This window comes from Arvicanthis niloticus, chromosome 25, assembly GCF_011762505.2.
Source record: "Arvicanthis niloticus isolate mArvNil1 chromosome 25, mArvNil1.pat.X, whole genome shotgun sequence".
Lineage (NCBI taxonomy): Eukaryota > Metazoa > Chordata > Mammalia > Rodentia > Muridae > Arvicanthis > Arvicanthis niloticus.
In genome coordinates, this window is record NC_133433.1 from 31,850,414 (window position 1) to 31,878,175 (window position 27,762).

Genomic DNA, 27,762 nt, shown 5'->3' on the forward strand with positions numbered 1-27,762 from the left:
CCCCCAGCATGGAGGATGTCCCTGAGCAGTGGACATCTACAGACTGCATAGAAGCTGAGGGCAGCTATTTTGATAGAAAATGGGCTTCATGGTACGGTGATTGCCTAGGATAGTTATGCCTGCAATCTTGTGTGTGAGACTTTTTCTGCATCCACACATGCCCCGCATGCATATTGCTTCAATTGCTTAACTTTGGGGGAGCTGTCTCTAACTAGTTTTCAAAGCTTTTGACTTAATTATAATTCTGTCAGCCAGCCCCTGCTCACTTTAAGCCTCTCTGAGATGAAAAGAAGGAGGAGAATCATTTCTGCTTTTCATTACAATAGCCATCATTCTGTGCACATTTGTGAAATTCAAAAAAACATCTCTGCTACTGCTCAGAGCAAAGACCTTCTACTTCAGGAAATGCTTTTCAGTGGGTAGTGATGTGGATGGTCCCAGTTCTTTTGCCTTTGAGAATCAGCCATTGGATGGCTAGAAGCTGTAAGTAGTTGGAAGAGAGGAAATGGTTTAACTGAGAGGGTTAGTCTGTTTTCACCTGTCATCTGTTAGTAAACCAACCCTATTGTAGTAATTGTAGTAAACCCAGGGATTCCAGTGGTCGGTGCTGAAGTAGGCCCAGGGTTCCAGGCACCTCAGCTGCTTGGTAATTAGTGACTAGATTCAGATTGTGTTTAGCACTTGGGTGGCTAATAGAGGAGGGCTCTGTGACATCTCTACCCTGGTTCTTCTGTATATGAGCAAAGGTGTATTTGCCCCAAAACATTTTGCCTTCTGGGTGAAAACTCTGGTTCCTTCAGGGAAGACATCAACATTTAGGCAAGTTCATGCCTGTTTTAGGTGATGCCTGATTTCTTATATGGTCCCAGGATGCCTTGGTGGTGAGCACCATGAAGGGATAAAAGTTACCTTTCCTCTAATTCTACTCAGTGGCTGGCAGATTCCAGCTTTACAATGGGGGACTCTGAGTTAGGAAAAGCTAACCAAGGATTCATATGCAATTTTAGTAGGACTTCAAATGCTTATACGTGAAAATTTATTATGATTGTGTTTGTGGCAATTTGCTGGCTTTGTAGGTCTTTCTCTTTTTTCTTTCTTTCATTTTTTTCCTTTCTTTTCCTTCCTTCCTTGCTTGCTTTTAGTTTTATTTCATGACCCCCCCCCCCAAAAAAAAGGTAGTGAGCCCAGCTAGCACTCCACAGAGGAGGGATAATATTTTTGTATTCTCCATAATAGATATTAGGGACATTTTTCCTCTGTAGAATGAAACAAAATCTGAACCGTTTACCAATATTGTCATTGTGTTTATCGATGATAAGTGAGATTTTTGAAAGGAAAAATTACAAGTTGAATTGGCTGAGTTCTTAACACTGTGTGACTGTTCTGATACCCTCTTCATATTTAGTCATTTCATCCTCCAAATAACTTTTAAGGTGAGGTTTATGCACCTGGTTTTAAAGCAGTTAAGTGACTAGTGTGTTCTCACACAGCACATGGAGTGTCATGGTGTCCTACATCAGGCAGCTTTGGAACAGGTATTTGTTGAATGAATGCCCTTGCTACTAAGTAAATCATGTAAATGAGGTATTTTAGAAGCAGGGCACCCATTCATATTACTTATAACACATTAACTTTTCAGAAAGCTATTTAAAGCTTCATTTTCAACTCCTTGAAAAGTTCGAATCTTCATGGACCAATTCACAAAGACAATCATGAGCTGGTCGATCCAGTGAACATCGTCACCAGCCTTTGATTTGAGCTACAGCAGCCAATCTGCACTTGACCCATAACAACTTAACTATTTTACAAGTAGAACTATTGGACTTTGAAGTTTAGCAGTGATAAAGCAGCTCCCACATAGTATGGTAAAACCAAGTGGCGTGATGATATGCAAGGTTGTTGTTAGTAAACATGGGCTTAGCATCTTTAAAATATGGCAAACACAATGAGAGGTAAACATTTTAAGGTAGGGAACAATTGAAGGAGTTATAATACGTTCACACTTCACTTAGTTTCATTTAGTGTAAAGTGTGTGTGTGTGTGTGTGTGTGTGTGTGTGTGTAGTACACAACACAGATTACAGAGAAATAAGGCCAACGTGTAAGCCTAACAGGTGATGCAGGTTCTACATACCAGGCTCAAAACTTTGGCAGGTAAATCGAAGTGTTGTGACTGAATTTGTGTTTTGACCAATATATTGATGTAGTGTGGACAGTGAGAAAAGACAGGTAACTTACCTGAAACCATGCTAATTATTTATATATATTAGCTCAGCACCAATTTCATATTTGCCTTGTGTTGGGGGTGGAACAAGAGTAATACTAAAAAATGAAGGAAAGTGGCGTCCTGATGCGAGAGTGCCTTTTGTACAGGTAGACTAGTTGGGGCTCGGCGACAGTTCAGCTGCTTATGTTCCATGTAACAAAGGTGCATCTTAAGAGGCAGCAGAGCTGGCTGGAAGGGCCCTGAGGGCAGTCATTCTCCAGCAAGCTAGTGTAATACCTCCTGGCCTTTGATTCAGACCTGTGCAATCAAGATAATGGTACCCTACAGAGTACCCTAGTCAGCAGAATGAAGACAGTCTGACTCTAGGAAAGTACATCTGTTCATTGGGTGGCCTTGTTACTTTTAAGCCCTTGCTGTGCAATGGGGATTACCCATTTACTCTTGAAGGATAGACTAAGTAAGAGAACTATTACTGGCATCTCCTATATGCTCAAAACATTAGTAGCTACTATGAAATAATGATTAATGTTGTGTTTTAAAGAAGCATGTCCTTTGGAACTGGTACATGTACAGCATGTATCTCCTCCATAGGAGGGATGCATGTCTGTTCCTACTCTGGGCTTTTGGTATGACTGACTGAACAGCTTTTGTACATACTCAGAGCACTTGGTACACTTAATAGTACTCAACTCAGTTAATATTGAATGTGAGTAAGGGGACTGTCTGGGAGTTCCTCAGTCTCAGTAAAAGACTGGAAAGGGGTACTAATCATTTGGTGGCTTGATTGCATTTTGGGCACATAAACCATGCTTCCATATTGATATGATTGAGGTTCTGAGTCTGAGCCAGATCATCTGCTTCCAATCTTTAAACACTGGTTGATTTTACCATCTGCTAATTTGTAACATACACTGATACACGTCTCTCGGTGCCCTGGTGTTCTCAGACTAGCCTGTTCAGTGCCACCTTCGGATTATCTCCATCTATATAGAAGAACGGTCCAGGATGAGAAAACTCTACTTGAGAAACATTAAACTCTTCAGCAGGTTTATAGAAGAGAAATTAACTGCAACAGTGAGAAACCAGCCATGTGATCTCCCGGGCTGTTACGGAATATCTTTAGGCTGCAATTTTCACATCTTTGGAAGGATCCAAGTGCAATGCATGCCCTTTAAGCTTGCCATGGGGGAGTAAAGGAGCCATTGCTGGCTTGTAAAGTGCTCAGTTCCTACTGGCCACACAAGAGGTGCTTAACACACAAGAACTGTGTAATGAGTTAGTGCTCTTCCTCTCTAAAAGCTACACAAAGCATTGCGTATGTTAGAAATAGAGACTGCTAAATTCTTAGCATGGGGCTTTTTCTTTTGTTACCACTGTGTTGTGTTTCCCTTAGAGCAAACTGAAGGGAATATTTAGCTCGCACTTTGGTTTCTAAAGGCTGGCGTCTGTTGGAAATCATCGGAGGGCACATTTACAACCTATACCTTTCAATCTGGATAATTTTACTGAAAAGAAGAAAGAGCCATAAACAAACATGGATGCTAATGATGTCAATGATGAAATGTTTAGAAGAAATCTTTGGCATATGCAACTTATTTGAGGATAGATGAAAAATGAGATTATTATTTCTTCTTCTCCTTCTCCTCCTCCTCCTCCTCCTCCTCCTCCTCCTCCTCCTCCTCCTCCTCCTCCTCTTCTTTCTCCTCCTCTTCTTTGAGGACAGATATAGAAAAGCTTAGCAGCCTCCTAGTTCAGTCACCAGAGCACAGCAGTAAAATATTAATTAGTGACTCCAATTGGTCAGCTATGGTGATTCACCCAGTGGTCTTCCCAGCCTTTCTACACTCTGTAAACTTCTTCAGACAATACTGGGGACAGAAGGAGAGAACAAAGTTTTCACTATGCACAAAGCATTGTGGAGGAACTCAGCAGTTCAACTAAGAATGTCAGCTGACCCTGACTTAAGGAGATCATGCTCTCATTGGGGGAGATACAAATTCTGACTTTTGGCAAAAAACCTGAAAGACAATGGTATTCCAAAATAGCTTTTGGAGACTAAGACCTTCAACCTATGATACAGAGCAGGAGAACGCTGACTGAAGGCAAGAACAGACAAGAATGCTGTTTTGTGTATGGAGCCAAATTTGTGTATTTGGTGATCACTTTGGCAAGTCACATGCAAAGCCTTTGTATACATGTATGTATGCTGCACGTGTTCAAATGCAAAGCTTTTGTCATTAGTTTCAGGGAAGGTTGTGTGACCCTGTACTTTCTCCACCAGCAGATTAGAATGAAGCTATCCTTGGGTTTTGAAGTATTTTGGTGTCATAGAAAGGGCTTCATTCTCAAGAAGGTTAGGAGCCACTGGTGCAAACAAAAAGTGCCCTCAGAGTTCAGAAGAAAGAGCTCTTCAGCTTGCTAGGTTCTGGCTGAGCTTCAAGGCCGAGGTGGAATCTGAGCCCTAAGGAAATGGGTAGAATTTGAATAGGTGGGGAAGAGCTGGAATGCATGCTAATGTGGGAGCGCCATGAACAAAGGCTGGATAGTTTCAGGGACTGAGGAGAAGGTTGAGCTGCAGAAGGAATTGATAGGAGATAGGGTTGGGGGTGTCTACTGGAGCCAGCTCTTGGAGGACCCTGAGTGTCAGGCTGAGGAATTTGAACTTCTGGGCCAGTAGGAGAAGCCAGTGAATATTTTGAGAAAGGGACGATACTGTGAAAGTGCTTTGGGTAGCAAGCTGGCACCATATTCAGGGAATGTTTGGATTGTGAACTGTGAGCTCCAGTATGGTCTCAATCCATCCAGGGTTTGATGTGTTGGGAATCTGAGCCAGTGGAACAAGAATGCTAACTGTGAAAAAAAAAAAAAAAAAAAAAGCTAATTAGCACTGTGAAGGACTGGTCAAGGGAGCCTGCATTTACTATTTACTTATTTACTTATTTATTTATTCATTTATTTTTATTTTTATTTTTTTACAAGATAGTCACCAGTCTCAACCTCTTCACATCCCACTGTCATTGCTCGGTTTCTATGACTAACAGGTCTTAAAGGTCCCAACCATTTCCTTTTGTCAGTATGTGTTGTTTACATTTTCATTACTATGACTAAATGCCTGACACAAGTAGCTGATTCTTCCAGCTAGGGAAGAAGATTACATTTTGACTCTTAGTTTCAAAGGCTTCATTTTGTGATCAGCTGGCCGCACGTGCCTGAGCCTGAGGTGAAAGAGAGCATCATTGTTGAAGGCCATGCATTCCACAGCACAGTTATTATCAAAACTATGGTTTTATCAAAAACATGTATTTTCATTTTTGCCTATGTTTTAAGAAAAAGAGCTTTTGAATGGATAAGTTGATGTCATTGAATCTGAACCATTACTCGGGGGTGTTTTTCTCTCTTTGATCTCTACAGCATAATTATTACCAAAACTATGACAATTTATTTATTTACCAGTCTCCTTCCTAAGTCAGGAAGGGCATACTTGAAGCAAACAAAAACCCAAAGATATTATTTTGTAATAATGCCCAAGTTATAACTGATTTCAAATGGCACAAGTATTGTCTGTGTGTCCTGTCCATGAGATACTTTGTTGAGAGAACTTGCATATAAGTTCCCAGAGTGATTACCCAAGGAGGAGTAAATGCTGTCTTAGATTTCAGTGATGTTTGTATTTGCTTGAGCAGTATGCCCAATGGTTTAAATTAAGTGAAATGTGTTCAGGTGGGTGGACCTCTTAACTCCATCTGTTTCTTCTACAACTACTGGGTTGAGTGAACCATGCGTTGGCCTGAATTGTATCAAGAGAAAAATTTTAAAATGTTTCTCCTTCTATGAAAAAATTTATTGTACGTCAAGATAGATAAGACTATGAGATATGAGTTGAGATTAAAGTGAAGATATATATATTTACATATATATGAAGATTATATATATATATATTATATATATATAATATATATATATTTTAATGAAACTTGAAACATATGATTCAGCCATGGAAAACTTATCCAATATTTAATGTGAGGAGTTAAGAGACTGGCAAAGCTGGAGCTGGGAGAAAGCACTGGCTTCTGTGGTTTAAGTGTTTGTTTGTGGGGCATGTGGGGCATGTGATTCCTTCTTTATAGCGCATAGAATATAGCGTCACACAGAATCGGGACAAGTAGATGAGACTGTATGATTTGTAAAAGTCTAATGCATAATTAATAGAGAATAAAAACTTCATACATACCTAAGTTCTCAGTGCCAGAAGTATTGTACAAATCTAGGCCACTAAAATATATAATTGCCTACAGTTGAGAGAGTAGACCTGCTACTCCAATCTTCACCTTTGTAAGAGGCAGAAGATGATTAGGAAGGAGAATGACTGTGAGATTTAGAAAGTAGATGAAAAAGAAGACAGTGGTAAAAGTTATAGGTTTGCTTTGTCAGCTTTCTGTCACTGTAACAAATTACCCGAGGTCACTAGAAAGAAAGGTATTTGGACTATGTATTTTATGAGTCCATGAACAGGTAGACACAATATACTACCCTACCCCCATTTTTGGATATAGAAGCCAGAGTGTTATGCATGCTGGGCTAGCATTCTACCAGTGTTCCAGTGGGCCACATTATGGCCTTTCAGGTTCTGGTCAGGGGAAGGGCATTTTAATGCAGTTGGAACATACGCACACAAAAACATCGTTCTCTCATGGTGGGTATAGAAAAAGATATGAAGAATAACAAAAGTTTCACAACCTTCAGTAACATCATACAGAGGAGGTCATGTCTCCACATCAGTCTCTGAGGAATGCTCAAGATCCAAGCTCGTAGTGGGATTTAAGAAACGAGGTAGTCGGAGAAATCCAACCAGAAGGGAAACATCCATTCTTTGTGACATAAAAGCTGAGGCTTCTGAGGGAGGTGGTAGTACGTTTGGTCAGGCTGTGAGTCAGGTTTTAACCAGATAATTTGTTTCTATGACAACATTGTGTGTATATGGATGGTGACTGAGGCGCTGTCTATATAAAAATCATTTTTAAAGGGTATGGATGGCAAGAAGAATTATCGTGAGGGAAAATAGTGCAAGGTGGGAAGGAGGTAGAATTATGGAACCCCAGAATAGACAGAGGCAAAAAGAAAAATAATACAGCAGGAAAAAAAAATGAATCAATGACTTAAAAGAAAACTGCTGTAGAAAAGGGTTTATTTAGAAGTCTTAAAAAATTAAAACCAAGAAAAATTAAGGTCAGAAATTGGAAAAAAAAAAAAAAAAAACAAAACATTTAAGGAAGCAACAGAAGGTAACAGAATGATTAGCAGAGTAGAAAAGGGAGTTGATGCTGAGAATTTAAAAGCAAGTGCCCAGAAAGACAGCTTGCAAAGGATCGTGGTTGAGAGACAATTCATGAACAAGGAGGAGAAGGGTAGGGTCATGGGATTTGTGTTCTAAATGAGTCTGGCAGGAGGGGGAAAATGGGGAAAAGGGGATGCTTCTTGGAGGTGATGCAGTTTTAGTCAGACTTGAATGAGAGCAGTTGAGACGAAGGAACCACGGGAAGCAGAGGATTGTCAAACTGGGTCTCTCAAGTCCCTGTGGGTCTGGGCTTATGCCAATCGAAGAGCTGCAGTAAGAAGAATTTAGATACTGACTGGAGAGGGGACTGGAGAGGAGGGGAGGAGTCAGGACTGATGTCACCCAGCCTGATGCCATTCCACGTCCATGTGCTTTTCTGGGCAAATCCATCAAAGCACAAGTTGGCACAGGCCCAGCAAGCAGAGCTACCATTTGGTCTGAACTTATATGTATAAGAAAATTATCACTCATCAAATGATTGAACATTTCTCTGATTGCCCTGTTAGTTTGGAGAAGTGTTTTCATGACCATAGCATTTAGAGTTCATCCAGAACTTGACGAACCTGGAATTACAGTGCAGGGCCTTGTTGGCCGACTGCTGTCACAGCTAATCTCACCATGTCACAATGGGCTGATAGTCAAGAGTCTCCTCTTACAGTATAAAAGAGGGGTTCTTGCTTTCAGGGGTCAACTTACTTTGTAAAGAATGATAGAATTTCCACTTTTATTCTGAAATTGCTGCTCACCGCCAGCCCCACACCATCCTTCTACTGGCCTGCTACTTCAGCAGAAGCATGCATTCACTGATGACAGTAATGTCCAAGGCACTAGTTTTCTTAATGTAATCATGATTAAGTCCTGCCTCCTTGAGTTATTCCTAAGATACCTTGCTTAATTTGGTTTGACATTCCTTAGGGAAGGCCCACTGATTGATTTTTTTCCCATTAGATCCTCGCATTTCTTTTGGCGTATAAACCTGACTTTAATCTGGGGCTGCTGAGAGATTTTAACAGTGTTTTCTGTACCTTCAAAAAAAAAAAAAAAATGCTTTTGGATCCAGGGATGTAGTTCCATGGCAGAGTATTTTCCTAGCATGCAACTCAACCAGTGGGAGAAAAAAAATTTTGATTTCTTGTGCTTAAAGAGATACTGTAAGAAGAGAGAGGATAAATAGAAAGCTTAACTCCTGAACACAATGTACTTCTGAAGTGATTTCAATCTTTATTGCTCTTTCTTCTCATTTGAGTATATAATATCCAGAACAAATGTGATTATAATCTTTATCATTCTTTATTCTCATCTGAGTATATAAAGCCCAGACCAGATGAGAAAAGGGAGGTACTCAACATTAAGTACCCTACTCTAGGTTTGCACTCTTGGTGGTAAAGCTGGATCGAAGCACCGGTAGTAATAAGCTATGACTTTCAACTCTATAGTTGATGATACTTCATAGTATTTCTTCTTTCAAGTAGGAAAGAGATGGATGTTCCACAGAGGAGAATTTATACTGTTTGCTGTTGCTATTAGTGATGATCGTGAACATATTTTCATCTCCTTCTTGGTACCAGATCTTTCTCTTAACATTTTGTGAATCTGTATTACTTTTTGGTAACATAAATAATTTAAAAAAAAAAAAACATCATGTGAAAAAGATGATTAGATCCAAAGAATTAAACTGTAGAAAACCCAGCAGCGGGTGGTTAGATGTTCTGACCACAACACTGATGCTCAAAGGCTTTAGTAGATGAATGTTTGTAGAACATCTGAAACGTAGCAATGGCCCAGGATAGCTAAGGTCTGGAGTGTGTGGTCACATGATGAAATTGCTGAATACTTCAAAGAATAACTATGAGACAGTTGCCCAGGGTCAGGTGGCAGGCCAGAACTGGAAGCAGAGGAAAAAGATGTAGGACTGTTAATAATAGAAAAAAATGGCTACTTTTTAGTAAACTGGGGATGTATTATAGTATGTTCTATAAAAAGTCAGCACATAGTATTTAAAAACTCAAAGCTTCAGAGAGATGTTCAGGTGTGTGTGTGTGTGTGTGTGTGTCCTATTGCTCTGTGTGATCATTCAGGTAAGATGGAATGAGTAAGATTCCAGTGGACACATATTGCCATTGTCTCTTCAGTTCTTCAGCTGGTGTATAACTGGCCTTAAAAAATATTTTTTTTTTTTTTGGAGAGAAAGTTTTCCTTCATGAAGTCGTGTGTGTGTGTGTGTGTGTCTGTCTGTCTGTCTATTGTATAGTAGTATAATATCCATGTATGTGTACTCACCCATGAGAGTGCCTGGGTAGACCAAAGATCAATATGGAGTGTCTTCTCCGCCTTACTTTTAAGACAGGGTCTCTCATTAAACCAGAAGCTCCCTGTATAGGCTAGATTATCTGGCTAGAGAGCCCTTGGGATCAATCTACCTGTCTTCACTCTGTCTCCAGCACTGAGGTTACACGTGCAAGCTGCCATACTTAGTTTATCCCAGAGATAAGAACTCAGGTATTCATGCCTACACAGCAAGCTCCTTATCCACTGAGCCATCTCCCCAGGCCCTCAGAGAATATATTACGTCACAATAAATCATTAGGCTTCTGTTGATCAAAGTATTCAATTACAGGACTGATACAATCATGCACATCCTGGTAGTTACTCTATGGAAATCATCTCCTCTTTAACAGAGAGCCTTTTTAGAAACTAGATTCAGTGGGACTCTGGTTTTTAGTGTATAGATGGCTGTATTTGAATGACAGGAAAAAGGCAGTGATCTCGGGACCTCAAAGAGAGTATCATCTTCCCTTCCTTTCTTTTTTTGCCTAGTTTTAATGGATTTTAAGAACAATTGAAGTTTCTGGTGGGAGTAAGAGCTGCCACTTGATTGAGCGTGATCATGCAGAGACGTAGATTTCAGGAGAACGGAGATAGAAGGGGTTTTGTTGTAGGTAAACTTTCTCAGAGTAATTGTATAGTTCAAGGTATAAAATCATTGACCTTAGACTTGGCAGACTTAGAAGCAAGTTGGACCAACAACCAAGCCAGTAGAAGAGTTCTTCATCTTTTCTTGATGTCTTGGCAGGGAATTTCTACTTGAGATCATCCAGTCAGCTCACTAGCCTGGAAGCTCCACCAGTTGGAACTGGCAGAGTCCTACTTTCTAATCAAACCACAGCCTGTGACACTGAGCCAACTTCTCCCAGCTCTAACTTTTGCAAAGGGCTACTTACTTATTATCGTTTTACTGAGCTTTGGTCACAAGCCTCAGAATAAAGGAACTTGCCAAATTAAATCGCAGTTTTAGGCACTGCCTAGCCTCTAGATTCAATTTTTACATGTGAGAGCAACAACAAGGTAGCACCTGACTAAGAAGTTCCTGAGACCTTGTAAGGACCTAAGGGTTTCTTCCTTTCCTTTCCTTTCCTTTCCTTTCCTTTCCTTTCCTTTCCTTTCCTTTCCTTTCCTTTCCTTCTTTCTTCCTTTCTCTCTCTCTCTCTCTTTCTCTCTCTCTCTCCTCCTCCTCCTCTTCCTCCTCTTCCTCCTCTTCCTCTTCTTCCTCCTCCTCCTCCTCCTCCTCTTCCTCCTTCTTCTTTTTTTTTTGATTTTCAAGACAGGGTTTCCCTGTGTAACCCTGGCTGTCCTGGCTGTCCTGGAACTCACTCTTGACCAGGCTAGCCTTGAACTCAGAAATCCATCTGCCTCTGCCTCCCAAGTGCTGGGATTAAAGGTGTGCACCACCACTGCTCGGCGACCTAAGGGTTTCTTACATTCTAAGGAAGCTGACCCATAGTAGGCATTTTACATGGTCAGTTTTCATCTTACCCCATTCTCTCATTTTGCTCAGCAAAAGGTCTGAGTTTAGTCTTCTTCTGGTGATCTGTTTAGACAGAGGACTAGAGCAATTGTGATCACATGATTTGATGAGTACCTTGTGTCAGGTCTTTAAAGGAACATGAAGTATAATTTTGGACATCTTGTGCAGGAAACCCCCTTGTAGTTACTGTTGGCTTTCCTACAGCTGTGGTGGCAGTGTCGTGGTTATGAAGAGCAAGAACATTAGGTGGCTGGTGGCATGGGGGAAGAAGGGAACAGCAGGCTTCTGTCAGCATGCATTAGCATCAACTAAGACTTCTAACCCAAAACAACTGGCAGAAAAGTGAAAACTTGAGTCAGAACTCAAGTCTCACTGTTGTGTGGTCTACATGAAAACAATAAGGCAGAATGGTTTCTATTAGTCTCGGGGTGTGTGTGCATGTATGTGCGTGCATGTGTACATATGTGTGTTTCTCCCAACTTTGTTTAAAAGCCGTGTAAGTAATTATCTTTTTGGAATGACTATCTGATCCATCTACTTACAATGCTCATGTGAAAACTATTCTCTCTCTCTCTCTCTCTCTCTCTCTCTCTCTCTCTCTCTCTCTGTGTGTGTGTGTGTGTGTGTGTGTGTGTGTGTGTGAAATGCCCAAAGCCAGAAGTTGAGCTGGATGAGTCCTTTGCCAGTGTTTTGGAGAGATGGTGATATCCTGAGACAGAACTATTTTCTCCATCATCTTTTTACTTTGAGGAAGGAGCCTCTCTCCCTGAAGATACTCTGGTCAGAACCTTCACTTCAGGGAACATAGTTTCAGGTCGACTTTAGAGTATTAGTTTATTTGGAATAGAGAAAAAGTCACCTTCACACATAGGTTAGGAACAGTCCAATGATGGTACTCCAAAAAGGGGATTCTAAACCTAGGAAGAAAAAAGGCAGATGTGCTGAGTTCTGAAGCAGTATGGCTCTGTTCAGTGGTATACGAGGATCTTGTCATATTGTTGGGAGTAGGTTTTGTGGACATTCTGTAGCCTAAATTGAGAAAAAGATCATATACATATGCTTCATAGTATCTTCTGTCAATATTATTTTAAAGTAGGAAAATTCCTTCTTTCTTCATAGTGCAAAAAAAATATTGATGAATTGATGATATGAAGTAGCACGGTGATAGGAGTTATTAACTTAAGGTTGAGTCTCTGAGTCTGCATCATACTAAATATCTAAAGGGGTAATTTACTAAAGAGGTAATTTCAGATATATATATATATATATATATATATATATATATGTATATATATGTATACATATATATACATATATATATATAGAGAGAAATATTTTTACTGACAAGCAAACTAGTAAGTATATACTGCAAAAACAAAATTAATTTGTCCTTTAAAGGGATATTTCTCAACCTCTGGGTCTCAATCCTCACAGGGGTCACACACCAAATATTCTGCATATCAGATATTTGCATTATGATATGAAGTAGCAATGAAATAATTTTATAGTTGGGGGTCACCATAGCATGAAAAACTATATTAAAGGGTTGCGGTGTTAGGAAGGTTGGAACCACTAATCTAAAGGGTAATTTGTAACAGAAAAGTGGACATTCTTATAGAGAAGAAATTTAGCACGTGAATCTTTCAAAAGAGAGTCTAGTAAAAAAAATCTGATTTATATCAAGTGTGAAAATATTGTATTGTAAAATGATTTTTCTCATTTTGGATGTTATAGTTTCTCTCTCATACCTTTACAAATGACTACTAATTCAGTATATGATATGTGTTTACTTTTGTAGTTAAAACAGAGCCAATGAGCAGCAGCGAAATAGCTTCAACAGCAGCAGACGGGTCTTTAGACAGTTTCTCAGGTTCAGGTAAGGAACAAAAATTAGACTTTTCCATTTGCACTAAACATTGTTTTTCCAAGTTTATTATAGGAGTATATGTGTTTATATAAGTGAATATTCGCAGATACAGATGCAAGACATAGTTCTCTTCCAAATGACAAATGGACTCAGTTTTTGTATTCCCTCTAACATGTTTGCAAGGAACATTGTTTTCCAAAGAAGATAAATGGCCTGTTCTTCTTCTCTCTTCAACAAAATTCACTTTATATGTAAATGATGCTTCTCCATGTATTTGTATCTTTTTTTTTCCAGTCATCCAAGTCTGCATAGGCAAAATTTGACTCTTGAAAATAGCCTATGTAGACTCAGTACCATCAAGCCTGACTCTCATCTGAAGAAAGTCTATGTCAGGTTGACTCTGTGAAACAGGGTTGTATTCCTAGGTTCTCCTTACTCCCACACTGTACATGCCCCAGCAAACAGCACACACACACTTCATGTCTGTCAGAATGGAAACACTCCAAACAACTTAGTGGCAGTAACCTCCTTTGAGACCTTTGCCACACAGTTGCCAAGCCACCCAGAGTGAATTATTTTATTGAAAAATGATTTCTGTCAGAGGCAGCACTTGAATTATATACCCGTGTTGTGTTGTCTGCTAGGTTTTAAAGGTCTGCTCTGTTTTTAAGATCTGCACTGTTTGAGAAGTGTTGTGCCTTCTCAGATTTATGACTGATGGTCAAGTTCTTAGAATCACATATTTACAACATACCACAATGGAAAGAACTTCTATGCAGATATAAAATTAAGTATGCATGCACAGTTTTGGTACTAATGGCATTAGATGGGAGAAATAAGAAAATAACAGTGCATTATGTCAGTTTCTTCTTTCAAAACACACGTGATGGGATTTGGCTTCTCCTAGGCAATGTGATTTGTGCCATCATAAATTCATGGATATATGAAAATGGTCCCAGTTCAGGGCTTAGTGGGATGAACAACTGACGAATTATCCCAGTGGTTTGATGGTAGCAGAGGGAAGAAGCAAAGTTGAAGAGCACCCACGCAGGTATCTAGTGGAGATAAGGCCAAGGTAGACTATTAGAAAGACATCCCAGACTAGATAGTCACACTCGGATGTAGGAAACAAGGAGCATAAGCTCACATGGAACTGGGGAGGGGTACATTGGTGGCTTGAGTACCTCATTGGAGGGAACCATAGCACAGAAGACATGAAGCTGTCGGAGTTGACAATGACATTCCCAGTGGGCACTTTGTGGGCAATGTGGGTATACTACAGAGGGAGTAATTTCAGAGTCCTGGAATTGTTTTAGGTTCTGTGCAATGGGAGACACTAAAGGACAGACTTACATCTACTTATCCATAATCATGAGCACAGAGGCAATGTATTTGGAGACACCTGAATCCAAGTGAGAGGCCAGTTTTAGACTTTTTCATTAATTTGATTAAGAAATATTGAAGAATTGTGGTCAAATTCTGGCAATGAGAATGTGAACATGAGGGATGTGATACATTTATGATATAAAATTTAAGTCATCCATGACCAATGGCCTTTGGGTGAGTCAAGCAAGACAGAGAGAAGTAGAGCTAAGTACATGTGGAGCATGTCTTGTTCTGTAATTCAGGGCATGTTGGATGAGAGTGAGAACTACCTGAAGATGCCGGATATATTAATCACTAAAGCTCACAAAATTTGCAGATGGAAACTTTGGAGTACACATGATGGTACAGTTAGAATTTATTAAGGTTTAAGACAGAAGCCAGAAACCTCTCTCCGTGTGTGTGTGTGTGTGTGTGTGTGTGTGTGTGTGTGTGTGTGTGTGCTGGGTCTATAATCCCATGTAACAGAGATGATTAAAGATGATGTGTGAATATTGAACTAGAAGTGAAAGCAGAGAAGAATTTAAAAAGAAGCACTGTCTATATGGCAGATTCATTCCTACATAGCTGTTATACACATGTGCAAGTATGTACATGCATAAATACTTATACACAATGTTTATGTAGAAACACACACACATGTGCCAAACAAACAAGACAATGACCTGAGAAAAATCTTAGTTCTATGAGGTGAAAGGGCAGCTTCTATAGAATATGATCTTGGAAACCTATGGTGATACACAGCTTTAGTTACAACACTCAGAGCCAGAGGCAGGCAGAGCTCTGAATCTGAAACTTACTCTGAGGCCAGCCTGGTCTACAGAGTAAGTTTCAGGACAACCAGGGCTACACAGAGAAAGTCTATTTCACAAAACCAAAATAAAGTAAAATAATAAAAAAAATAAAAGAGTAATATCTTTAGTGTAAACTGTAGGAGGAGCTAAGGTGGGAGAAGTAAGGAGAAGAAGGCAAGGGAGAGAGCTCAAGGGGGGTGGGACATGGGAGCAGACGTGTGAGTGTCTCTAGCAGTCAACAGTAGTTGATATATCTAGGTTGGGTATGGGGTTACACTTTTGATTGTGTGGGCATCTTGTTATTGAGCATTACCAAATATATAAAGCCTTTAGATAATCTAAGCATTAGAGTCTCATTCCTACCAGGCCCGCATGGATGGTGGGATGGTCTGGACACTGCCCAGCCTTGTAGAGACAGCGTGGAAGATTGGCAGAGCTATCTCCCACACTGGCATCTGATGGGTGGTAGCACTGGTGTTTCTGGCTGGCCGTTTTTAGCTGCAGTGTGCAGGTGGCCTCTGGCCACAGAACATAGCAGCTGAGCTAGGCAGACCTGCCACATCTTAGATAGTTGGCTTGACCAGCAGCCATTTTTAAATAATCTCCCACTACAGTAATCACTGTTTTATTTTTAAAGAAAGGCAATTTCTTTGCAGGAATATGTTCCTATGTATAAGGGAACAAAAATGGTGTTTGTGTCTAGGTAGCAAGACACATTTTGAATTTTGTTTTTTTTTCTGCTATTGTCTGTTTTTCAGAGTTTCTTTATTGGGTTTATATATTGGCACTTATAGATTTAAAAAAATAGCATTATTAAGTCACAAATTAAACTGCCTTACCAGAGGAGGGTAACAGAATTTGAAGAGATTCTGTTCCTTGTTAGCTTTGTACGTTTGATACCTGTGACAGGCCATTCATCTTTGCTCAGTAAAGTAACACATGAATAAATGAGTAGTGAATTCAGTCTGTTTTCCTCTGAAGAGTGAGGATTAGTGAGACCTGTGAATCTGCAGAGCTGGAGGAGACAGAGGACATGTTGTGGAAACTAGGAAAGCATAGCGGCATGGCTTATAAAGGTAAAAGAGGACAGACACGTAGTCAGTCTACACAAAGCTATTGAACATGGACTATGTATTCACCCAGTAAGTTTTACTTTAAAGCAGTGGGGCTCAACCTGTGGACTGCAACTCTTGTAGGGATCACATGTCAGATAAACATCATATCAGATATTTATATTATGATTCATAACAGTAGCAGAATTAGAGTTATGAAGTAACAATGAAACAATTTTATGGTTGGGGTTCATCACCACATGAGGAACTGTATTAAAGGGTCGCAGTGTTAGGAAGGTTGAGAAGCGCTGCCCTAAGGCTTAGCAACCCAGGTGGAAAGACTTTTGGTTTGATCCAGAGTCAAGAATGTGGAGATAGGATGCAAGGGAAAGTAGAGGTAGGAGAACTGAGAGGATTTAAAGGGCTAATAGAAGAGTAGTTCTGCTGTCTTCAGCTGCCTCAACAGAGAAGATACAAGCCAATAATAACCTGACAGGAGGCAAAGCTGTCAAGAGTCCTGCATCTCATGATGGCCTTGGAAAAGATGTACAAGGGGATAAACATTCTGGAAAGAAATAGTCTCCCTGAATCTCCAACCCAGTGGGATGGCATGGGACAATTCTACAGTCGGTTCTCTGTACGCTCCTGCTTAACCTTCATCAGTACTTTTGACATTCTTTTTCATTCTCTGTCTTTCTGTTTATGGTGTAGCCCCATGAGAACAGAGTTTCTTGATATCAGCCACACTTACAGTGCCAGTAGACATAATAATATTAGGTGCATTAGCGGTGCTTGTTACATGTTCTCAAGTGAAGGAAGGAAATGACCAACGTTCTTGTGGTTTGAGGCGTGAAATGGAGAAATAAAAAGCTGGGACTATGGCCTTGAGCCAGCATGGAGATCTGGATGGAAAAAGAGAGGTTTCAGGATAATGATATTGGGACCTATTGGGAGATACTAAATACTAAAGACATTCCCAGTTCGAGTGTCTAGGAGGTAGTCACTATGGGGATGATAAAGAGTTTTCATGAGCTATATAAAATGAAAGCTTTTCCAGAAGCACAAGACAAATGCTTTGAGGAAGCACTTGGCTGGGATTCCTAGAATACCTTGAATCTAAGACACGTGGCAGCTGCTACTTTGAAAAGAGACATAAGAAAAGCAAGTCCCCGGACCAGAGCTTAGGTGAAGATGGAGGGGCACATTGTGGGATCTAGAAAAGATCATGTTTTCTAGAGTCCTTATATGAGGAAAAGGAGGGAAGTAGTGGGTGACCTGGGGAGCGGGCTGAAGCTCTTTCATCCTTGTAGAAAACAGTCAGCAAGTAGAAGAAGGTACAGGGCCACTCTGGTGGTACCAATGTCATTTCCTTTCCCGCCCTCAATGTGGAGACACTAGGAGAGACTGCTTCGTTTGCCAAGGCATGTGGCAGACTTGAAAACTGCAAAGTTGTTTATTGTGTTTTGAACCAATTGTGATGTTTCCCTCGTTTACTCATTACCAGTAGTACAAAGTAGTTAATTAACAGACTAATTAATTGTGTGTGTGTGTGTGTGTGTGCTCATTCATGTATACATGTATACACACATATGCCATTGTATAAAACTCAGAGAACAGCCATCAAGAATAAATTCTCTCCTTCCACCATGGAAGTTTGTCCTAGGGGTCAAAGTCAAGTCTGTAAAAAGCCTTGCCACCAAGCGCTTTTATCTGCAAGCTCTCTTTCCATCCCTGGCACAATTATTTTAGTCATTTAAAAAAATGTCATGTCCATAGGGACTATAAACAATATGTTTGTAAGGCTTTTGACTAACCTGTCAGTTCCCTCAAATCTTAATTTGTTACTAATTTTGTTAGTTAAGCATCCATTCATGGAATCAATCATACATTGTCTAGTGGTATCAAATACAAAATATGGTGCCATTTGGAGAGGAAAGCCTTGTGAATGATAAGTATGGTCTCCTTATTAACTAGTTCTTAAAAATAGACAAGTTTGAGGCTCTAATTTTGAAGCAAATGAAAAGTATTCACAGGAGAGTAGAAGAGAGGTTGAGGTTATTTCTAAACGGAGGCTCCTGTGGGGAGGGGTCATCTGAGCATAGTCATAGGATCATCTGAGGCTCCTGTGGGGAGGGGTCATCTGAGCATAGTCATAGGGTCATCTGAGGCTCCTGTGGGGAGAGGTCATCTGAGCATAGTCCATGGTGAGTGCAGGAAGGAGTTTTGGCTAAGGGGGCTTGGACTTGTTGCTACTTCAGGTTTTTGCATGATCTAGCTTTGATCACTGTTTTGAGGGCTGAGGAGGTAACGCATGCACGCATGCACACACACGCCATTGCATGGAAAGGGCTTTATGGGGACACAATAGAATTAGGAGCTCTGAGTTTCCCTGGTTCAGAAGAAAGTTGACTGGTTTCTCACATCTTTCTGGAGGAGCCAGTGGGTCATGAGTCACAGTCATGGGCCAGGATCTTGTTAGGGAAAAATTGTGGAGAAAGAAGAAAGAGGCTAGGTAGGAGTGATCTTGAAACAGGAGCATCCCTGCATCTATGAAGATGGATTTCAGAACTTGGCTGCATATCCCTTGCTAAGTTACTTCCCTTCAGTGGAGACATGGGAGGAGCCTTCTCTTATTGATCTGTGTGGGGGACTAAAGCAGAGTGATGAATGAGTGAAAGTAGGAAGCTGTCAGATTTGAGGACTTTGAGGGATTTTGAGTATTTTGATCTAACTGAGGGAAATATTGACAGTGATAACTGCGCTGCCTCCTGGAAGTGTGGACTGAGAACAGGAGACTACTGAACACTCAATGTGCCAATACGCATGGGGACCTCATGGGCTTGAGATTGTTATTAACTCTGAATTCTCCTCTCCCCACAAGGAGATTGTGGGAGCTTCTTTAAATTATATGGTAGAAGGAAGAGAAAGGGGAGAGGAAGAGCTTGTTCCTACAGGTGACCCAGACAAGTGTCAAGAATCCCTCATAGTCATAGTCTAAGTGTATGGTCGCCAATTCCTCCCTCCAGAAACTGGAGCATTTCACAAATCTCCCCATGAGGAGGACAGGGCTTGTCATGATTGCTCCTGCAGCATCCTGCAAGGGGCTTGGGACCAAGTAGGTATTTGGTAAGTACCCAAAGTTAGGGGACATGAACCAGTTTGGCCTGTCATTCCTTTCATGTGAATTCTGTCTCTTCTAAGGGAACAGCAGTGATAGAAACCTGGCAGTGTACCTGGCTAGAATGTACCCAGACCTGTTGGTTATCCCTGGCCTCAGTCTCATTTATTTGAATGGAGAAGGTTCATCTCCTCTGAGATTCTACTAAAAAATCTCCTACTCTTCTCCCAAGTACCCATTGGAAAATGGAGTGTAACATGCATAAGTGCATCATGTGACAAATGAGAAAGCATGTGACTCTCTCAGTGCGCAAAAGTTCACATTGTATGTGGGATGCAGATGTTATGTGACAGAGCCCCTGATGGCAGTGACCATTAATGGGAGAAGAAAACAGCCATGTCACAGTCTATAGGAATTGCACCCATACTGTGCATTTTAGCCAGGGGGACATTGGGAAGTTTGAAGGTGAAAATATGTAGTCAAAAGTAAATGCATGTTGTTTTACACAGGTAAATTGTTCTACTTATAACAACAGCCAAAATTTTAAACCCTTATACTATTGAAAATCGTTTTTTTTTTTTTTTTAGCTTTCTGCTTTTTTTTTTTTTAATTTGAATGAATATTAAAGAACATTTGATAGAAGCCTGGTAAATTTTTGAAACATCTAGAGTCAAGAAAATCTGATTAAAAGAAAGTAAGTTTAGCTATAATGCTGACTGCTTCTTTAAGGAGGAAAAATGTTTGCTTGAACATCCAAGAAGAATGCATACAACTAACAGAACAGGAAGACACAGGGCAGCCCAAGAACAAACAGGCTTGGTGTGCAACCTGAGACATTAAAGATAGCCATAGGAATGCAGATTTACTAAACAACATTGTTAAACCAAGACAGGCAAACGTGAACATTTGCCTCCCCAGAGAGATTAGACCATGCTTCTTGCTAGTACACGCTGAGATTTGTGTGTTCCTGATGCATACGGACAGTAGGCAGGGAGCCTATCAGCCCCCTACCTCTGATTCAGCCTGGCTTTCTTGAAGGAGACAGTACTCCCCCATCAAAGCACTTTGAAGAATATTTATGGATGTATCTATATTTTTTAAAAGTTTACTTAAAATCAGAACCATTCGATCAGCATGTATGTGCCCCAGTTTTTTAAAGGGTTATATTTATTTTGGATGTATGGGTGTGTCACCTGCATGTGTCTTTACAACATGTGTGTACCATGGCCTGAGGAGGCCATAATAAGGCATCAGATCCCCTAGACCTGAGTTTACAGACGGCTATTAGTCAACATGCTGGGTGGGTGCTGGGGATCAAACCTGCATCCTCTGGAAGAGCTGTCCGTGCTCTTACCCAATGAGACATCTCTCTAGGCCTTCCTATATGAAGTCACCCAGTCTACAGCTCACAGAGGTCAGATATGCATAATTTTCTATGGCAATGCCATAGGTCATGACATGGCAGTGTCACATTTGTTTGTTTGTTTGTTTGTTTGTTTGTTTTTTTGCATATTCAGCATGGTCGCTGGGTTCCCTGACTCACTGTGTGTGCTCTGTGTGTTTTCCTCTTCCTCAGCTCTCGGAAGCAGCAGCTTTAGTCCAAGACCAGCTCACCCGTTCTCTCCACCACAGATTTATCCTTCCAAGTAAGATGTATTTTCTCTTAATCAATACGTGACTTTTCTGTGTAGACGTTACCTTATTCTAAGTCATGTCTATGCCCATGTTACATCTTGATTTAAGTAGAAGCGAATTTTCTAGAGGCTTAATTAAATACATTTATATGCAAATTTATTTTAAGTGCCACATGGTAGCACTGGAGTACTTTGAAGTGCTTTGTTGATGCTAGAGGAAAGTTTGTAAGAGACTCTTGAACTGGAATTTGTGATGCAGTTGTTCATTGTTACCTTGCATGTTTCCATCTAATGCATGGGCTTTCTATTTTCTGTCATTCCTGACAAATAGCAGACCATACCCACATATTCTCCCTACCCCTTCCTCACAAACTATGGCTGCATATGGGCAAACACAGTTTACCACAGGAATGCAACAAGCCACAGCCTACGCCACGTACCCACAACCGGGACAGCCCTATGGAATTTCCTCCTATGGTGAGTCACTGGGCCATTATTCTTACGGTGTATTCTGGTGGGCCAATGTGTGCTCAAGTAGTTCTTAGACAATGAGGCTGTTGGTCCGATTCACAAAGTACTGTCATCCATCTATTATAAAGTCTCTGTAATTCTTGCTAGTGAGCTTTGTGAAGACAGTGACCTCCTCCCATGAGGTCAGAGGTGGTGAACAGGTGGCATGGGTTGCAGGCCCCTTGCTTACCTTTCTCTCTGCATATATCTGAATTTGGCATCTGAGCACTTGACTCTGGAATCCAAAGTATTTTTTGCATATTTGCGATAAAACTTCTATGAATGAAGTCTTTTGGGGTAAAGATTCATTTCCTGTTTATCAGATACCCAGCTGTGATTAAGGAAGTACATGTAGAATTCAGCAAACTCTTGCTTGCCCCAAAGCTGGGGGTGGTTACATGATCAAATTTCAGCATTATCACCCATTAGGAAAAGTGATCTACATATCACCTCCTGCACTGCACTTTGAAGGTGCTGCTCGGGAAACATTCAAAGCTCACATGCCATTTCTCCTTCCCACCTGGAGATTATCTTTATCTTGGTGTAATTTAACTCAATTGTGATAGGGTCAATACCTGTAAATTAAAAGTAAATCCAGCCAAATCCCAAAGTTCTAGTTACAAAAGACTTCAAATTTCAAAAGTACATTTTTTTTCAATGAGTTGTGATTGCAATTTTTCAACCAATTAAATCAAGTAAAATATATTAATATGGGGCATTTTATTGAGAAGAAAACCCCTGCAGAATGATCCAAAAAAGGCATCTGAGTACTCATAGAAAAAGACCAGAAGAATCGGTCCTACTGTAGTCACTGTGATAGATACATTGGCAGTCCACTAGACTTTCGTAGCTATAATTTTTGTGTGGTGTACTTTCCAGCACTCTGCTGAAAGCATCGTTGTTCGGTTAAAAGTATTTTACCACTCCGTAGAAGCTAAACAACTTTCCTCTATTCAGTACTGTCTCTCGACCTCAAGTAATTTAGCCATCTATTAGTTTCTTCTAAAATGCATGGAAATCAAGTGTAACTTACATATGACTCCAGATTCTATAAATTTAGCTCAAAAACCACCAGAACTTAGTGCCACCTAACATGCTGGTGTTTTTAGAAGCAGGCTTTAGAAGGAGCATAAAAAAGAACATTCTAAAATTGTCTTTCATTTCTGTGACTTTCATTCAGAGTTTTTTCACTGTAGTAGATAATGGATCAATTTTCTTTTTCTTTTTTTTTCATGATAGTCCTTTAAACTACTCTGGGGATGAAGGAAACCCATGATCTGTATTGCTCAGCTTATATGCTGTAATATGGATCAAAGCAGTCATCAGTTTGTGTGTTCACAATTGAATTTGTAGGAAATTGCTTGCCATACCCATGGACTTTCCAGTAGACAGGCACCTGTGCTGCCAGGGGAAGTGACCCCTCACTGCCCTCCTGCCCTCCTCACATTCCTCTCTTTAGTCTTCTCCCCACACAGCCATGGTGGGGTGGGAGATTTTCATTGCAAGAATAGCAGATACAATCGAAAAGGAAATTGTTATGATTTAGATTCCCACCCAGCACTCATCTGCCCACAGGCTCCTAGGTTTTCTGCCCAGGAGTGGACTAGTGTTTTTCACCTCCTTTTGCTTCTCCATGTCTGTTCTGCCCATTTCTCCATGCTGAGTCTCTAAGGTAAAAGCAGGTACCCAGTCAGGGCTGGAGAAAGATCAGAATACCCTTGTGTAACGAACGAAGGGGGAAAGTCCCTATTGGTGGCACCATGGAAATGAGGGAGTTTCTAGAACTGTCCAGCCACCTGTCTAGGGCAGGTGCGTTTCCAAGGATTATTTACATGTTTTGAGTTGTTCACTGACTTGAAATTACCTATACACAGCACATCACATTTTTCCATGTTAAGACTGTACAAAGTTTTCAGTGTTAAGGTCATCATGAAGTATTCAGAATTACTCAAGAAATGAAAATAGCCTCTCCCAGCCAAGTCAGGTTCTTCCACTGCCTTAGGATAATTACCTAACTCCATTCTACCGACGAAATTCCCCTAAAATGGAAGTAAACAGCCAGACTACTGTGTATCCTAGATCCTAAAGATATAATTTATCTTCAGTGAAAACCAAGATTATTGAAAAATGTGAATTTTCTTGGCAGGAATGTTTCTGTCTTCCCTGTGTGGGAATTAAGGACAGTTGTTCATTTACGTGCCTGCCTTTAATTATAATTAAGACCAGTGGCCTACCTCTGTGTTGACAAGTCCCAGTCTGGAATGAGTGTACCATCCTGGTGCTTTGGGAAGTATTTGAGGACCACAGTAAATTATTTTTTTTTAATCCTATAAAATATAAACTTGCATCTACATAATAATAATATAAATTCAGAAGGCCTTTAGCCTACATTTAGAAGAATTACACTTAAATATTTGAAAATAAGTCAGGATAAAAGGCGCTACTGGCCACATTCACAGGTTTCTTAATCACTCTGCTGTTTTTGAGGTTCAGTCCTTTGACATTCTACTTTCTTAATGCTTCCTTTCCAGAAAGATCTAGATCAGTGGCTCTCTACCTGTGTGTCACAACCGCCATGAGGGTCACATATCAGATCTTTACATCACGATTCATAACAATAGCAACATTGTAGTGATGAAGTAGCTATCAAACAGTGTTATGGTTGGGGGTCACCACAACATGAGGAACTGTATTTAAGGTCACAGCATTAGGGAAGCTGAGAGCCATTGGCTTAGATACGCAGAAGAAAAGCGCCTTCATTGTGTTATAGCCTGTAGCCATTCTTTGACTTCAAAATGTCTTGTGTACTAGCATCAAAGTTGAGAAAAAAAAGATGGAGATGGTAGGAACTCAGTAGCTACGTCACAGGGAAAACGAGATTTAGAGATTGTGGAACTGTGGGGCCAACCTTTCACTGTTTCTTGACTGTGACAGAGTAACCTACTCTAGTAAAATAACAAAATGAATTATGGAAACAATACCTCAAGAGTTCTGCTTTCTAGAAAGCTGAATGCAGAAAAATCAAAAGAGAATCATGTGAATATGTTCAAAGCAAGACTTTTTTTTTTTAATTGACCTTGTGGTTTACAGCACCCAACTGTAAGCATCCACACTTTGTATTCTTGCAGAAGAATGGGGGGGGGGGCATTATACTGGGCAGTTGTGGGGTATATGCTTGTCTTTATTTACCAGCTTCTGAAACTGAACAGATAGATCAGCTGTCACTAACTGATTTAGGTGCATTGTGGGCAGGCATCAAGACGGAAGGTGGATTGTCACAGTCTCAGTCGCCTGGACAGACAGGATTTCTCAGCTATGGCACAAGCTTTGGCACCCCTCAACCTGGACAGGCACCGTACAGCTATCAGATGCAAGGTCTGTATACACCTCTGCTGTTTCCCTTCAACTGTTGGCTGTTAATTCCTGTAGTAAATGTTATGTTCCTTAGCTGGGGGTTGATGGGGCCAGTGAACTGGGTTTAGAGGCGGGATGACAACACATTTCAAATTAGGTTCTTCACTTGCTGCCCTCTGGATCAGGATCTTCATATTTATGTGAAGGAATTAGATGGAATGATCTCTATCGGTGGTATTTCAAATGCTCTGTTTTTATTTTTAATGCCGAAGTCTCTGCTTTTTTTTTTTTTTAATCTGCTACCAGTTAGAAAAAGAGAATATAAAGTAAGTAAAGTTGGCCACAGAAGAGGGTGTGGTGTGGTATGTAGAAGCCCCTAGATTACCAGCCAGCTTTTCTATGAGGAATATGGTTTCTTCATTCTAGTGATGGGGTAGTGTTGGAGAACAGTACACTCTGCTCTATGATACAGTATGATGTGTATTGACTCATTGGCCTACCAAAGACCAAATCTAATTAGCACAGATCCCTCTATAGCTACCTAATGGAGCCTCAAGATAATGCTTCCAAGAACCAGTGTCTGGGTCTGGGTTTGAAACTGCAGACAAAACACGGTGTAGGTACAGTCCAGGTGGAATGGCAGCTCAAGCATGGGTTCTCAGAGCCTCTTCAAGACTAATAGATGACACTTGTAATTAGCAGATTGTTACCTGGCAAACGCATCCCTAAAGTATTGGAGAAAAAGTTTAACATAATTAAACATTTTTCTTATTTTTTTTAATACCAGACATCAAATTCACCAACTAATTAAGACAGTTAAATTGACTGTTCATTTTTGCTTCCTGGCTGAAGGAACTTTGTAGAATTTTCATTTCTGATGTTTATTGTGTGGTTACTACATTAATTGTTGAGGATAAATTAGAAAATATGGAGAAGCAAAAGTAAATTTAGTCACTTATTATACAAAATTCTTGCCATTCTTGTATATGTACTACACCATAGGCAATTGTATAAACACCTTTTACATCAATAAGTGATTTTCTAAAATGTCACTTTAGTGGCTGCATGACACTCAGGAGCACTGTATTTAACCACTCCACTGTTACGGGGCCTTTAAAGCCATGCCCTGCATACCTCATCTGTATTTCCAATTATTTCTCTTGACAAGTGCAAGTGTGCGATTTCTAGGGAAATTCTTTTATGCTTCCTGAGAATGTCTTATATATTTACATAAGCAATGATGTATTATAGGGAGTTTACACATTGATGTTAACTTTGTTATGTTTATATGTGTGTTTTAAAACTAAGAAGATAAAATTGTTTTCCTCTATTCATTGGTATTATTCATCTTTCTTCAATGCTTTATTATACTGAGGTTCTTAATCTTTTTACACTATTTCATAAGTGTATGTATATTTTATGATTTTTATTGGTTTAGTTTTTACCACATACCAAGTTAAAATTCTATTGGTCAAGATCCACTAATTTTTCCCCATTTGTTTTTGCATTTGGTATGCCAAAAAATTGGCTTGAATTATAAAGTTTTGATATGTTTAATGCCTACAGAATAAAACAGCTTTATAGAAGACAGGGTTTATTGGTAGAAGGAAACTACTTATTTACAAGACTCCAAAACCTTTAAATTGTCTTGGATCAGGTTGTACACATACTGAGTTTCCATTGAGTAGAGACACAGGAGGAACAAAAGGTGGGAAGGGTTCTTCAGTGATGAGTTTCACAGACCAGGACCAATGGAAAACCTTATACAGTAAAGAACTGCTTGACACAGGATCTTGTCAAGGAGAGAGACAACCAAATACATTCAGCCACTGTAGATACCTCCAGACTATGAGGGAAATAAACAGGGTACAATGGGGGTCCCATTGCCCACCAGGATCTGAGTCTGATAGAGCAACAGCAATGTGAAACAGCAAAAACGAAACACCCTCTGAGCAGAGAAGCCACTGCAGGCTTCTAGAAAGTCTGGTGTTAGAACAAATGATTGTTTTTAAAAAATCTATTTTATTGTACAGTGTATGTTTGGGTGTTTTGCCTACATATATGTATGTGTGCCACATGTGTGCCTGGTGCCCATGGGAGTCAGCAAAGCATGTTAGCTCACCTAGAACTGCAGTTAGAGATAATTTGTCTGGGCCCTGTCCAGAGTAACAAGTGCTCTTAACTTCTGAGCCATTTCTTCAGCTCAAGACATGGTTCTGAATGTGAGTCTTATAATTTTTTATTTCACTCTGTTAATCATATGTCCTTAATTGTGCTTTGCTTCATTGTCAATAAAGGGTTAGGATGCAGAATACCCAGTCTCTGATACCTTGAGAAATAGCGATTGAACATGTTTACCAACGTGCTTAAGGAAAGAAATATTCGTACTGACAGATGTTTTTGGATTTTAGGGACATTCCATGGACACACACACACACAAACACACTATACATAGAGAGACTGATCTTAGGGATGAGAACCCACACCAAGCAGGAGACTTAGTATTGTGTGCACATGCACGAGCAGCTTCTGCTCCAGAGATCTGCCTGTTCATATCACCACAAGTGCTGGGATCATTCCAGTCTGGCTGGTTTGGGGCAGGTGTTGGGGATTTTAACTCAGCTTCAAGCGCTTTAACAATTGAGTTGCCTCACTTCTAAATGTACCCCTATTAAATGTAGCAT

General features: G+C 40.2%; 1 protein-coding gene across 9 annotated transcripts in view; it reads left to right on the plus strand.

Annotated features, from left to right (window-relative positions):
• The window catches only part of Eya1 (EYA transcriptional coactivator and phosphatase 1), a 140,746-nt gene that overhangs the window by 14,731 nt on the left and 98,253 nt on the right, over positions 1-27,762 (plus strand). For 4 of the 9 annotated variants that reach the window (XM_076924333.1, XM_076924327.1, XM_076924331.1 and 1 more), the window contains 4 exons: positions 13,165-13,242; positions 21,157-21,226; positions 21,546-21,691; positions 24,962-25,099. In XM_076924333.1, the coding sequence (XP_076780448.1) occupies positions 13,165-13,242; positions 21,157-21,226; positions 21,546-21,691; positions 24,962-25,099 (432 nt within the window). Of the gene's footprint in view, positions 1-13,164; positions 13,243-21,156; positions 21,227-21,545; positions 21,692-24,961; positions 25,100-27,762 lie in introns of those variants that run through there. The other 5 variants (XM_076924329.1, XM_076924328.1, XM_076924330.1 and 2 more) reach the window with 5 other exon arrangements.